Source organism: Polyodon spathula, chromosome 2 (assembly GCF_017654505.1).
Source record: "Polyodon spathula isolate WHYD16114869_AA chromosome 2, ASM1765450v1, whole genome shotgun sequence".
In the NCBI taxonomy this organism is placed as follows: domain Eukaryota; kingdom Metazoa; phylum Chordata; class Actinopteri; order Acipenseriformes; family Polyodontidae; genus Polyodon; species Polyodon spathula.
The window spans coordinates 49,960,242-49,976,234 of record NC_054535.1 but is presented as its reverse complement, the minus strand read 5'-3'; the positions used below and the strand labels follow the sequence as shown (position 1 = coordinate 49,976,234).

The 15,993-nt window shown below is 36.5% G+C and overlaps 1 protein-coding gene across 1 annotated transcript; it reads left to right on the top strand.

Annotated features, from left to right (window-relative positions):
• Positions 1–54: 54 nt before the first annotated feature.
• Positions 55–11,352, top strand: ufsp2 (ufm1-specific peptidase 2). Its single transcript, XM_041224090.1, has 12 exons — positions 55–223; positions 858–936; positions 1,366–1,549; positions 2,293–2,356; positions 2,570–2,724; positions 3,139–3,331; positions 5,118–5,264; positions 5,739–5,903; positions 6,143–6,267; positions 9,613–9,689; positions 10,121–10,245; positions 10,592–11,352. Exons 1-12 carry the CDS (start codon positions 221–223, stop codon positions 10,676–10,678), a joined length of 1,404 nt encoding a protein of 467 aa, XP_041080024.1. The 5' UTR covers positions 55–220; the 3' UTR covers positions 10,679–11,352.
• The last annotated feature ends 4,641 nt before the right edge of the window (positions 11,353–15,993 follow it).

Sequence of the window (15,993 nt, the reverse complement as noted above, 5' to 3'; positions counted from 1 at the left end):
CGGTTCTATAATTTGGTCACATGACGAGGTTTGTCATTTGCGGAGCGACTCACTCAATGCAGTGTAATGCTTTAAGCTAAGACACGTTGAGTTTAGTACAGATACGTTCAAGTTTTTGAGTAAGGAATTCTACGAATAGCAAAACTAAGTAGTGTAAGAACTGGAGACTGAAGAAAAAGTCACTGTGTATCGAAGTAGTGTAATTTCCTAAACCTTTAGAATGGTAATGTACTTTTTATTATATTGCATCATTGCAGAAATTCATGTTGATGAGCTAAATATTGTACATAAGTAGACACGTTGCATCATTCTAAACTAATATGATACATAATTGCATGTAGGCTACTATGGGACAAGCATATTTGTTTTATTGGAATTACGCCGGTAACGTCGTTATGTCATTCTGTTACATTATTTACACGCATTCTGAAATCTACGTGTTCCAAAAAAAGTGCAGTAAGCGTGCGAGAGTATTTTAAATTGACCAGCCTAGACTGTAAATAGTGTTACAGTTTTGTTGATGCCAGTTTAATTCAGGCTTATTGTTTTTGATCATTAGAAGATTTACTGTTGTGGTTTTAGCTGACGAATAGGTGGTATTCGTTGGCACATTTCCAGCTGTTAACTGTCTGTGTATATGTAATGATACTGGAACGTGTTAAACTTTTAAACCTCTAACTACTAGCTATGTGTTTTCTAGTGTTTAATAAATAAATACATATACAACAATACTTATTGTTTTCATGAACAATAGAAACTTATGACGGAAAGGCCGTTCAGGAGGTTGTAATTAGGTTCTGAATTGTTCTTCGAAATAAAATGTACTAAAACTAAAGCTGCTTTCTTCTTCATTCCAGGTTATGCTAGACAGCACCAGCTTATTCTTTAGAGTAAGAGGGGACCTGGAACTTACCTTTCAGCTATATAGTACAGATGGTATGTACTGTATGTATTCCAGCTTTTCTAAGATTTGTACAATAAGCTTGAAATAAAAATGTAAGAAATGTAGGGGTTGATTTTAATCTGTGGTTATCCAGAAATTGCTCCAAGTAATTCCTGTGTTATTAAAACAAATGCTTTACAATAAATAAATAAATAAAAATCCAAGAATGGCATAACCTGGTGGCATATAGGTTGATCAAAACATCATGAAGTGGACAAGCATTTGGTCTGAGTGCCTTTTATAATTCAGTTAAACAAAAACACTTACAGTAATTACAGATGAAGGATCAAATTAAAGTAAAAACAGGCACATTTTCAAGAATACCATGCATTTTAAAGTTTTAGAAAATTTTGTTTGAAACATTTAGTTAAAATCCATCATTTAAAAAAAAATCACATTCACACTTTCTGTTTGGTTTTTAGAAGCAACAATAAAGAAGACCCTATCCAAGGCTATTCAAGATCTTTCAGCAAAAGTGATTTCAGAATCTTTAGTGTTCAGTGTTTGCAACAGTTCGGTCTATTTATGGCCAAACAAGAAACCCAGGATAATACCAGCAGAAATTACAGAAAATACACCCTGCAAAGATATTCAGCTGTATGTTCAGTAAGTAGGTTTCATATCTTGACTTGAACAGTGCTACAGGTGAACATGCATTTTCAATTCAAAGGAAGAGTTCTAACATACTAGAAAGTATTTCACGGTTTTGAAACAGTAATAGCAATGAGAATTAATGTTTAATTTATGCAATTTTTTTGTTGTTGTTGTAATATTAGGTCTTGTCCGCTTCAGCAGTTAATTTTTCTTTTTTTCTTTTTTGCTGTTAGAATGTTCTGTTCTCTCAAAATACAGCTCCCAAAGTGCAAAGAGGCTGAACTTTGCTGGTGACCCCGAGGGGGGGTGTCACATTGGCTCTGACACACCCGGGGTCAAGGATGGGAAACCGGCAGGGATTACTTCTCGTCGTGCAACAGCGAACCCTACTGGTCAAACACCGAGCACATTCAGAGTAGATAAGCGCAGGGCTGGTCTCTGTTCTTCGAGATCGGTAGCCCGCCCACCTCTGCTCTGGATTGCTTGGCGTAAAAGCGATTCTGACTTTAGGCTTGTGAGGTCAGAGGACGCTTGCACACCCTCAGAACACTTGGGGGAAAATAAATAAAAATAATAGTTGGACACTCATAAATAAATAATTCCCAAAAGTCAAAGGTGTAGGATTATGAAGCTTCTAAACAGCTGTGTTATATACTGTCATAGTGTCAAAACATCATTTGGAGATTTTACTGCAATCAACTCTGAAATGTGGTGTTTGATGTGTGTACGTATATATTTCAATGTGTTTATTCCAGGGTGGAGGGAAATGATGAAGCAAAGAGATCTGCCAGAAGGAAAGACAAAAAGAACCCAGCAACAGTGAGTTTATCTTTCCGACCTGGTATGCTTTCCCAAGTCATCTTTCCAAATTGTGGTGGGTCAGTGTCACTGTAGGAATGCTTCTTTTTTGTTCTTATTAACTTGTGTTACATTTCATAATTTTTTTTATTTATGTAAAAAAAACACTGTTGATGTAACTCGCATCATACGAGAAAACAGAGTGAAATCATTGGTTTATTTTCCTGTTTACAGGGCATCATAGACCTTAACCTGATGTTTGAGATGACAAAACCTGCTGCATCAGCAGCACCTTCCATCATCCGGGAAAACAAGAAACATCACCATGTAAATATGACCCTGCCAATGGATGCAGTAGTAGCAGTTGAGCCAGAAGAGAATGTGGGAATGTACGTGTTGCTGTTTCTAGACTATGCAGACAATGATACCCATAAGTATTGACACCCTCTATTAGTTGTAATATTATTTCCCAGAGTAGCATGCAATAGATATTGTAACTGATTACTTTTTAACACTGGGATGTAAACACAAGTTCTTGGTCCATAGCCCATACTAGTGCTGTCCAAACAGATAAATTTAGATTGAACTCGCCACGGAAGTCAGCTGCTGACAGTCAGGTGAGGGCAAATGTACAATTCAAAGTAAAACAAGTGAAGAAAGAGCTGCTTGGATTTGGAATGATTGCTGCTTTTCTTAAGTCTGTGGAGAAGAACAATCATAACAAATTTACTACACTTGTTTTATATAGTTTTATACTTGTGAATAAAACTGTATGTGATTTATTTATTTATTTATTTATTTAGTGTCACTAGCCTCCTGGTGAAGGCTATTTGTACCCAGTTATCAGACATGGAGAAGAGTATTTTGAGGTACATGAAAGGAACATCCTTCCATGAACCCAAACCTTTCCACTTCATGTTGCCAGAGCCTGCCGGTCTTGTGAGTGTGATTTACCCTGCTGGAGTGTCTGACGAGGAACTGGCCACCGTTCGAAAGGTGATTCTTCTTATAACATTAACCTTATTTAGGGATTGCCAAAATAAAACGCTACATTACTTAGTGTCAATCTATGTTAAAGCAAGGTGGGTGGGACTGTGGGAGAAGCACATTCAAGGAATGCTGAGCATCTTTTGGCTCTTCACTTGGTTTGTTTAAAGTTAATTCAGGATAAGCATATATTTCCACTGATGTATTTTAGTTCCCTTGCTGTGTGTCACATCTTGGGGTGATTGCTGCTAGACCATTGGAGTTTGTTGAAATGAGAAGGAGCAACCATGAATCTGTAGAGCTGTGTTTAAAGTATTTGCATGGCCCAAATATATATTTAAAAAAAGTATTAAACAAACAACCAAATATTGCATGTGCTGAGGAGTCCTCAGATGTCAACGTGCAGCGCTAAGTGCATCAGGGTTGACAAAGACAGCGAAAGGAAGGCGACACCATTTTACTTTCAGTGTAGTCTTTCAGACACTTTTTTGCAAAGAAAAAAAAAACAAAGCAAATCAAATCAAATGGTCTGCATCAGCAGCATCTAAGATTGTGTGTGTATAGTATAAACTGGTAATGCACTAGCAATGTCAGTATTTTATTTGTATTCGGCTGTTTGAATTGAAATGCAAAGTAATTGTGAAGTATGACGTTTTAGATGGACGGAAGTGCCATTGCAGTTGTAGTCTTAAAATAGTTCAACAAAATTCACATATAAAGCACCAGACATACTAATATAGTTTTTAAAGTGTCGACTACTTGAATAGCGGCTATTGTTAGTAGTCATTCAACCCCTAATGCTGATAAGTGGATTTTGAAACCTTAGTTTTGATCAAGACACCTGTAAGTAGCTTTTACTTAATAGTGCAGATTAGTATTTTGTTATGTGTAGGTAATTCATTAAATAAGTAGTATAGTGCATAAATAACTGCTTCTTAAGGGTCAGTAGAATATACAAGGTAATCTATAGCAGTGGTTCCCAAACCGGTCCGGGGGGCCCACTGTGTCTGCTGGTTTATATTCCAACCAAGCTCTGTTACTTAACCAGACCCTTAATTGAACTGATAACTTGCAGAATTATACTTTTTAAATTGTTTTCAGCTCTTAATAATTGCATATTTCAAGTTAGCTATACCATTTTGTAAGTAACTGCAACTATTTAAGAGCTGAAAACAATTAAAAAGGTCTAATTAAGCAAATTATCAGTTCAGTTAAGGGTCTAGTAATTGAGAGCTCAGTTGGAACGAAAACCAGCAGACACAGTGGGTCCCCAGGACCAGGGTTGGAAACCACTGATCTATAGCAGTGTTTCCCAACCCTGTTCCTGGAGTTACACCGTGTCTGCTGGTTTTCGTTCCAACGCAGCACTCAGTTGCTTAATTGAACCCTTCATTGAACTGATAAAGTGATTCACTGGGCATTTTCCCATTATTTTCAAGCTCTTCGTTTGTTGCTGCATGGGAAACCAGCAGACACTGTGTGCTGCCAGGAACAGGGTTGGGAAGCACTGATCTATAGCATTTGTAAATAACTGGTGAAGCTACAATAATAGTACTAAAAGCCTGTGTGTGCAGCAAGTATCAATCAGATATCTTGAATACTGAAAGGTCTGGTCTCTCAGACATGGCCCATTTTCAGTGTTGTCTGACAGCTAATGTTTTGTACATTTCCGTATGCAGTATCAAAACCATCTAAGATACTGAGGGGGAAGGTCCAAAAAACATTGTCCGTTTGTTATGGAATGACCCAGTAGTCTTTGTTGAAATATTGTTTGCTTAAATATGTTTTATTACAGGAGCTACATACCCAATTTCAACTACCAGAAGATAGACCTTACTTGAGAAGAGCCAATGCATATCACTTTCAAAATGAGACTTACAAAGATGGTTATCTGAGGAATCCACATTTGTCTCTGAAGAATCCCAACGTGGAGGGTGGCGGGGTGAGTGAAAAACTAAACAAACAGCTTTAAAAAATGTCTGTGCCTGTTGGCAAAATGCGGGGGTGTTTAGGAAAGTTAGGGTGATTTGCAGGATGCAATAAGGGCAGTACGGCTAGAGAAATCCCATTGGTGGAGAATATGGCTGTAGGCGGTGCCACCAATGTAAAAGGAGCTGTTCCAGGGGCTGTATCTTAACCATGTGTCGGTAGGACCCCTATGGCTTATGCTTCACCTATGGGATTTTACTTTCCATGATGCCCTTGTTGTATACTTCAGATTGTACCTTTACCGCTATTACTTGCCTAATTGCTTTATAAGTCACATGGTATTTAATACCCATGTTTAATTAATGGGATTATATTATTTTATATTTAACTGGAAATCTGAATTTCAGATTTATTAGAATAAATTGCTAGATTATGTTTTCATTTTTTTTTTCTTTAACACATGTGTTTTTAATATGTTTTTCTCCAGGTGTATTTGGTTCAGGGGGTTTATAGCTATCACCACTACATGCAGGATCGCATGGATGATAATGGCTGGGGTTGTGCTTATCGGTCTCTGCAGACCATCTGTTCCTGGTTCAAACAACAGGGATACACAGACAAGGCGGTACCAACACATAAAGATATTCAACAGGTACGTGGACTGACTGGGTTGATAAAGTAAAACCACCAACGAAAAAATAATTTTATTTGTACATATTGTAGGCATGCCTCCATGTCCAGAAGATTTATTGGACAGTGCAGAATGGGAAATAAAAGTTTAACGCAGCTGACGAGAGCAAATTAAAACTTTCTTCTGTAATGGTTGTATATAAGCATGTACTTAGGTGTGCATTTATATGCATATTGACATGATCAAATTATCTCCTTCAGGTCTTAGTAGATGTTAAAGACAAACCTAGTTCTTTTGTTGGATCAAGGCAGTGGATTGGGTCCATTGAAGTGCAAACTGTATTGGATCATCTGCTTGGAATAACCTCAAAGATTATTTTTGTCAGGTACAGTTACCTCAAAAGTGTTTAATTTAAAAGAAGTGTTACAGTACATTGAGTAGAAGAATACACTTTTTTTTTCAGTACCTTGTGGAGATTTTTGAACAAAGAGAAATTGTGGGTTTTATTAAGTGTAGACCTCTTAATCTCCATTTGTTCTCTACACTATTAATTCTCTGCGGCCAACTATGTTTATACAGTTTTAGTCAATTGAACAATTAATATTTCAGATAACATAAGACAAAGAAAAATGGTTAGATGAAAATTATAAAACCCAGTGGAGGATGCATCCTCGTCTGTGCATCAGATTTCAATTAACAAAGCTCTAATTAAACCACGCTTTACATCATATAAACTTTTTCATTTCAGCTTTTGTTATGCTTACATAAAGACTTAGACATGCATTTACTTAACTGTTTTGCAATGAGATGCAATTTCTTTAACATCTGTTTAAAGTAGTGGTGGGCAACAATATGAAAATTGTATTTATATATGATATAGAAGTCTTCCAAAACACAGAAAAATATAATAACACAACTGCAATATCATATACATATATAGACGTTAACCGATATTTACATATGAAAAGTAATAAATTACTTTAACTTAGTGGTGCTTCGCTTCACAATCTCCATAGAGAAAAACAAGGTCTTGTTATATTGTTTTACTATTCCATCGTCAGCCACCTCAAAACCAAAATATTTCTATACTTCAAGGTTAATTTTCTAGCCAATCCGGAAGTAATTGACTCTTCAGCTGCTGCGTGTAAATGATCGCTCACGACACCTCTGAAAGTATTAAGTACGGTGTCATGCCGAATTTTGCATTGTTTTGATGTTTTAAAAGTACATCTCATTTATAATGCTGAAAGTTCACATTTTAAAAGTAATCGTACTGACAAAATGCAATGAACCGCTAAAATCATAAATAATACTTTAAAGTGAGCTTATCCTACTTCGAGTTATGTGTTTTCTTTTAATAGTGTTTGGTTCATCAAATTACTACGGCTGTCTTTTATGGGAATACACCACAGTGTGGTGTTTGCCTATGAGACTGACAATGATCGATATGTGTAGGATTTCATTTGTTGCTGTATCAACTTCTGGGGTCCCCATTGGAGATAGTGCTGTCAATCATGATACTGCATGTATAGGTTTAGCTTCACAGAGTTAAGGTCAGAAGCATTTAGAAAAAAAGAAAATAAATGTCACAAAAAAACATAATGGATGAAGTCAGGATCCAGAAGAACCACAAGACATAAGTGACCTAAGGAATTCAAATGAAATTACCCACAGAGAATTATTAAACTGGTGGATACCCACTAACTTACACTTGGTGGTGGAGCCTGACTTCGCGTGCATAACTTACTATATGCAAAAAATAAACCACACATACGTGAAGAAAAAATAAAATAACTCGGTAAATACTTTTATCTTTTTTTTCGGTTCCAAAAAAAGACACTCCTAGTCAATGAGTATTATCTACCTGCCAGATAAGGCATTTAAAAACACAGATGATTTTGAGTTATTTTAGCACAAAAAAAACCCTGTTTGTCAAAATGAATTTTTCTGCAATTCTGTAACTTAAAACTACGGCATGGATTTTCACGAACTTGGACAAAAAAAAAAATATAAATGCCGTCCTGATCCATTTGGAAACAGCCGAGAAAACATACCCCTCAAAATCAAGTTTAAAAAGGCTCTGCCCCAGCCGCTCTTACTTATAGTGCTGTTATAATTTCGTGTAAGTGGCATGGTTTGTCCTTTTGATCGCAAAGAAAGTAAAGTGAGACCTGAATTAACCCTTAAACAGTAAAGCTTTACTTCACTTTTCAAAGCTTTACCATGTCACAGTAAGGGAAAATGTCACTGCTGTCACTAATTTTTATTAATTTCAGGTGTGAATCAATAATCATGTCAGTTCATGAAATGTACAGGGATACAATACTGTATAGTGGGAAATTTTGTCTGGTATTAAATTCGGCGGATTTGCTACCTTGTTAGGTTTTGACAGTTTTTGAATTGGTGTTTTACACTTTAGTAAGTTCACAAAGAAAAATGCCACAGTTTCGTATTTCTACTTTAAATTTCAAAAACATTCAAATACATATTTACTTAGTGAAATCTCTCTTTAAAACAGTATCTCATTTACAGTAACTCGTTATAGCATCTACAGTGTCACTGAAGCAACTTGGATAAGAACAAAGGTGGCCCTCTAAAAATGAGTTTTATCGTTATACAGTTCATTTTAATTGGAAAGGATTAGTGGCTGCAGTACACTTGAAAGACAGGCATTTGCTAACTCAGTTTTAAAACGTAGCTCTGGTTCACTAACATAACACACTGGAATGATCATAATATCATTTAGAAATTGTAGGACAGTATTGCCACGTGTGAAAACTTTAACAATAAATTCAAAACAAAAATGCTTTCAATTTTAAACTGGTTAATACACTACCAGGCACTGGCAAAATCAACTCATTTTTATACGGTGCAGAAGCGGTTTGTTTTAACATATTGTTTAGGGACGTTGTGAAACCTGGGTGTCTAATAGTAGTATCTACAAAGAATCAACAGTAATAGTCCAAAGAAAATTAGCTTCTGTTACAGACTTTCTAACAAGTCTGGAATAAACTATTTTGGCTGATACAGTACTTAACCCCTTGTAAAAAAAAAAAAAAAAAAAAAAAAACCCACAAAACTGCTTAACATAAAAAGAACAGTCGTACAGATACCACTGTAGCAGGTGCAGTTTACACTTCCTCTGAGTTCCTGATCGCATCATAAATTCCAGATATTCTAAATTCGGTTTTCTTTTAATTTTTTCAAGCAAATTGGCTTAATCACACTGCCATTCTCGTATTCTCATATTCACTTTGACATCAGTCACATTCTTTCCATTGCCCAGCGCTTCTTTAACCTGTGCTGCATACCAGTCTGTCAGGGGCCAGGATTACTCGCTGCATGCCACACTGATTGGTTGAAGAGTTATTGGCGATCCATTCAAAACCGCCAATAAAGCCAAAATAAATTCTCCGCCAACATTTCCTGTTATATGGTATACAGCATAAAATATGATAAACAGATTTGGAGAAAATAAATATATTATAAGTTATCATATAGATATGTTTTGTTTTAATAGATATGTTATTCAATGTTATTACTTGAGACCAATGTCCTTAATTAACATATTTAAGATTTATAGTTTTTTTTTTTATATATACAAACATTCTCGGATGTATTGCTAATGCTGTGGCATTCATTCTAAATTATAGTAAATATTTCTGCATGCGCTACTGGCCATTTTCATTTTCAAAGTTTTCTTATGGGGTATTTCTTTTTCTTAATAAAGCCAAGGTTCTGAGCTGGCATCAAAGGGCAGAGAACTTGCAAATCATTTCAGGAATGAAGGGACACCAATTATGATTGGTAAGTTGTCAATTCATGTATTTTGCCATAGCGTTAGTTATCTTACAAACACAATGGATGGGTAAATTTGATCTGGTGAAACCATGGTGTTGCAGTGATGGTGCTTGCTGCTAAAAACTCAAACAACATGCCCATAGAGAGCCTAAATGTGGTAAATGCAAACACACTGTTCTCCTACAGTACATGAGTATGATAAAAGCAGTGAGTTGAATTCTCCTTTTTATTTCAGAATTTTTGTCCTAACCTGCCTGATGCCTACTCGGATTGTTAATAATTATTACATTTGTGAATACAAATTCGAATACAGTTTAAATGGGGCATGACATATACTTTAATTTATGTGCGATTGATTTGTTATTTCACATCCTCTGCTGAATGATTTAACTGTAGAATTGTACAAAACATTCACAGTTGGCAATTATTTTTAATAGGTGGGGGTGTTTTAGCACATACTATCTTGGGAGTTGCTTGGAGTGAAACTACGGGGCAGATGAAATACCTGATTTTGGACCCTCACTATACAGGAGCAGAAGACCTACAAGTCATCACTGATAAGGTAAAATATTCATCTTACTGAATAGAATTTTGTAAGTATATGTCATTATCATAATGCAGTGATATACTGACTAATAAGGGATGGTAATAAGACTGCATAGCAGATTGATCCTTGTCTGGCATTACCGTTAGCTTAAACTGCTTCTGTGAATAACAGGAGGCATATTGTACTTGGGTGCATCTAAAACCTGGAATGACTCAAACTGATATGCATACATACATACATACATACATGTATGTATGTATGTGTGTCAAGACAGAGCAAGAAAAACACCACACACTGTTGACTTTCGTCCTCAATTTTTAAAGCTTATTTAAACAGAAGACATATTTTTTTGTGTTTTTAGGGTTGGTGTGGATGGAAAGGACCTGACTTCTGGGACCAAAATGCATATTACAATCTCTGTATGCCTCAGAGACCGAAGGCAATATGACCTATTGATTTGTGTGGATGCTGTCTGTACCTAATTTACTATGTTGAAATATGGCAAAATAGTGTCTAATAAGGGACACAGAGGATACAGAGGACACAGCTGGGTGACTTAACCACCCAAATTCCAGTTCTCTGTGACTATTTCCACCATTGCTGTTTATGCCCTAAATAATCATAGAACCACCCTGTATAAACAGTAATTGTCAAGACATTTGTAAATGCTTGTTTTAAAAATATATGTACTGCACTAGAAAAGAACAGTTAATTTTGTGTATATATTAAGCAAACTTTACTTCAAATATTACGTACAACAGCCTGCTTAAAAAACTGTTTATCGTACAGTTCGTAAACAGCTGGTTTCTCCCATGCAAGCAATTACTTAGATAGTAAAACTGGAAACCAGTAAAACCTCTATACAGTGATACTATGGAATGAAGAGTAAATTAATTTTGAGTAACAAAACATTATTTTAGTTACCTGATTTTCCTTAAATGGATTTGGAACAGTTTATTTTAAAAAAAAAAAAAGTGCCATGTAAATTGTCCGATACGAAAAAAAAAAAAAAAAAAAAAAAAAAAAAACTCAAGTTGTGCCATTTATGTTTCTAACCTTTTATGGCACAAATATACCAGCTGTGTGTGAGGATACGTGTTAAATAAATCCTTGGCATTCTTATGCATATACTGAAATTCAAGTTTTATAGTCTTCTGACAACTGAAATGAAATACTTCAGTTTAGTCTTTAGAATTCCTTTACAAAGAATGGACTATTTAAGTGTCCGTATTCAGATGTTTTACGGTGCCAGCGTCTCTTTAGCTTGCAGGCCATTTGTCTGATGTTGTGATAAAAGTGAGGGCAGACAAACTATACAGACTTTTAAACACCCCGCAGGATTATAGTAGCAAAGAATGGCCTGCTTGTTCCTGAGGTGTGTTCCTGCAGCATTCAACTCTGATCTTTGACCAAGGTTAAGTCCATTTTTTTTTTTTTTGCTCAAGCACCTGTGTTGCCTTTCTGTGAACAACAGAACATTGTATTACAATGTCAGTACTGCTTTCCTTTTTGGTTTTACTCCATGTCCATGAAATTACCAATTTGTACCATTCTGTTGCTCGCGTCCATTCATTTTCCACATCACTTGTGTATGCTTGTTTCTGACCTGCAATAGTGTTGCTCATGTTTCCTAAATCCATTCTTTCAGGTGGTCCACTAGATTTTAGACTTTGAGTCATTTTAACCGTAGTCAGAAACTTGGCACAGTCATGGAATCCATGTGACCAAGCACAATCTTAAGCAGTTTGTCTATCGTTGTTACACAAACTGATGAGTAAACACATATACGTATAAATTCACAGCAAAGTAAAAAATGTATTACATTTTTAGATGTGTTTCTTAATTGTATATTGATATTTTTTTTGTATAAGAGTTTCAAATTGCCGTTTAACAAGATAATTTACCCAAGTCCCTTACCCCTTGCAATAAGCAGACTAGTGCATTCTAAACTCCCTGCCTTGGCTACTCTGTGGATTGGGGCCTCTCTAACAATCCTAATAGACATAAAGCATTAAGTAAGAGATGGCACAAACAGGGTAATTACATAGATTTTGTAAATTAGTCTGAGGATTAAGGGGTCCATTAAATAGTGCTAAACTGGTTTTAAAAATCAATTTTCTTTCTTGCTTTTTAACATTGTAAACATGTGTCAATATACAGTGCCTATAGAAAGTCTACACCCCCTTGAACTTTTTTAATATTTTGTTGTGTCAGTGTCTCAGGGTTTCATGCATTTAAATGATGATTTTTTTTCCCCACTTATCTACACACCATAACTCCACACTTTTATTAAGGACAAAAAGTATATATTAAAAATACAAAACTGAAAGATCATAATTGGATGTCTCCATCCCCTGAGTTAATACTTGATGGAAGCACCTTTGGAAGCAATTACAGATGTGAGTCTGTTGGGATAGGTCACGACCAACTTTGCACACCTAGATTTGGCAATATTTGACCATTCTTCTTTACAAAACTGTTCAAGCTCTGTCAAGTTCCTTGGGGAGCATTGATGGACAGCAATCTTCAAGTCATGCCATAAATTTGATTGGATTTAGGCCAGGGCTCTGACTGGGCCACTCAAGGACATTTATCTTTTTGTTCCTTGGCCACTCCAGTGTAGCATTGGCTGTGTGCTTTGGGTCGTTGTCATGCTGAAAAGTGAACTTCCATTCCAGTTTCAGCTTTCTTGCAAAGAGCAGCAGGTTTTCCTCAAGGATTTCTCTGTACTTTGCTCCATTCATTTTCCCTTCTATACTTACACGTGCCCCAGTCCCTGCCGATGAGAAACATCCCCATAACATGATGCTGCCACCACCGTGCTTCACAGCAGGCATGGTGTTCTTTGGTTGATGCGCTGTGTTGGGTTTGCACCAAACAGTTCCATTTTAGTTTCGTCAGACCACAAAACTTTTTGCCACATGGCAACAGAATCTCCTGAGTGGTTTTTTGTGTATACTTCAAACAGAATTCAAGGTGGGCTTTCTTGAGTAATTGCTTCCTTCTTGCCACCCTACCTACCTACCATACAGGCCAGATTTGTGGAGTGCATGGGATATTGTTGTCACATGCACACTTTGACCAGTCTTGGCCATAAAAGCCTGTAGCTCTTGCAAAGTTGCCATTGGCCTCTTGGTAGCCTCTCTGATCAGACTCCTTGCTTGGTCATCCAGTTTGGAGGGACAGTCTGATCTAGGCAGGGTCTTGGTGGTACCATACACCTTCCACTTTTTAATAATCGTTTTTACCATGCTCCAAGGGATATTCAAAGCCATTGATTTTTTTTTTTATACCCATCCCCTGATCTGTACTGTTCAACAACTTTGTCCCAGAGTTCTTTTGAAAGTGTCTTGGTGCTCATGGTTGAGTCTTTGCTTTGAAATGCACTACTTAGCAGAGGGAACCTACAGGAACTGCTGAATTCATCTTGAAATCATGTGAATCACTACAATTTAACACGGGTGGAGGCCAGTAACTTGTGTGATTTTGAAGGTGATTGGTTACACCTGAGATAATTTAGAATAGCTATTGCAAGGGGGGTGGACACTTGTCCAACCAAGCTATTTTAGTTTTTTTTTTTTGTTTTGTTTTTTTTTTTTTTAATTAATTTTCTACAAATTTCTAGAATTTTCTTTTTTCACTTGGGAGTTGTGGGGTAGGATGTGTAGATAAAGGAAAAAAAAAACTATTTTAATTCCAGGCTATATGGCAACAAAAGGTGAAAAATTTGAAAGGGGGTGTAGACATTCTGTAGGCACTGTATGTATGTATGTATGTATGTATGTATGTATATATATATATATATATATATATATATATATATATATATATATATATATATATATATATATATATATATATACACACACACACACACTGATGCACAATGAAAACACAACAGTCTGAGTTTTACATCAATAGCTCATTGGGAACTGTAACAGGATGGCGTGTGTGGTGACGTCGGACCAGAAATGGACACACACAGCACTGCAAGGGGATATGGTGAGTGAAATGAATGTGTTGCTGCACGGTTTATTATTAAACATACAGAAAATAAAAGGTTGAACAAAACACAAGCACTGTTACAAAGTAAACGGCACGTGGGCCAAAACAAATAAGAACATAAGAACATAAGAAAGTTTACAAACGAGAGGAGGCCATTCGGCCCATCTTGCTCGTTTGGTTGTTAGTAGCTTATTGATCCCAAAATCTCATCAAGCAGCTTCTTGAAGGATCCCAGGGTGTCAGCTTCAACAACATTACTGGGGAGTTGATTCCAGACCCTCACAATTCTCTGTGTAAAAAAGTGTCTCCTATTTTCTGTTCTGAATGCCCCTTTGTCTAAACTCCATTTGTGACCCCTGGTCCTTGTTTCTTTTTTCAGGCTGAAAAAGTCCCTTGGGTCGACACTGTCAATACCTTTTAGAATTTTGAATGCTTGAATTAGGTCGCCACATAGTCTTCTTTGTTCAAGACTGAACAGATTCAATTCTTTTAGCCTGTCTGCATATGACATGCCTTTTAAGCCCGGAATAATTCTGGTCGCTCTTCTTTGCACTCTTTCTAGAGCAGCAATATCTTTTTTATAGCGAGGTGACCAGAACTGAACACAATATTCAAGATGAGGTCTTACTAGTGCATTGTACAGTTTTAACATTACTTCCCTTGATTTAAATTCAACACTTTTCACAATGTATCCGAGCATCTTGTTAGCCTTTTTTATAGCTTCCCCACATTGTCTAGATGAAGACATTTCTGAGTCAACAAAAACTCCTAGGTCTTTTTCATAGATTCCTTCTCCAATTTCAATATCTCCCATATGATATTTATAATGTACATTTTTATTTCCTGCGTGCAGTACCTTACACTTTTCTCTATTAAATGTCATTTGCCATGTGTCTGCCCAGTTCTGAATCTTGTCTAGATCATTTTGAATGACCTTTGCTGCTGCAACAGTGTTTGCCACTCCTCCTACTTTTGTGTCGTCTGCAAATTTAACAAGTTTGCTTACTATACCAGAATCTAAATCATTAATGTAGATTAGGAATAGCAGAGGACCTAATACTGATCCCTGTGGTACACCGCTGGTTACCACACTCCATTCTGAGGTTTTTCCTCTAATCAGTACTTTCTGTTTTCTACATGTTAACCACTCCCTAATCCATGTACATGTGTTTCCTTGAATCCCAACTGCGTTCAGTTTGAGAATTAATCTTTTGTGCGGGACTTTGTCAAAAGCTTTCTGGAAATCTAAATAAACCATGTCATATGCTTTGCAATTATCCATTATGGATGTTGCATCCTCAAAAAAATCAAGCAAGTTAGTTAGGCACGATCTCCCTTTCCTAAAACCATGTTGACTGTCTCCCAGTACCCTGTTACCATATAGGTAATTTTCCATTTTGGATCTTATTATAGTTTCCATAAGTTTGCATATAATAGAAGTCAGGCTTACTGGTCTGTAGTTACCTGGTTCAGTTTTGTTTCCCTTTTTGTGGATCGGTATTACGTTTGCAATTTTCCAGTCTGTCGGTACCACCCCTGTGTCAAGAGACTGCTGCATGATCTTGGTTAGCGGTTTGTAAATTACTTCTTTCATTTCTTTGAGTACTACTGGGAGGATCTCATCCGGCCCAGGGGATTTGTTTATTTTAAGAGCTCCTAGTCCCTTTAACACTTCTGCCTCAGTTATGCTAAAGTTATTTAAAACTGGACAGGAACTGGATGACATGTGGGGCATGTTGTCAGTATCTTCCTTTGTAA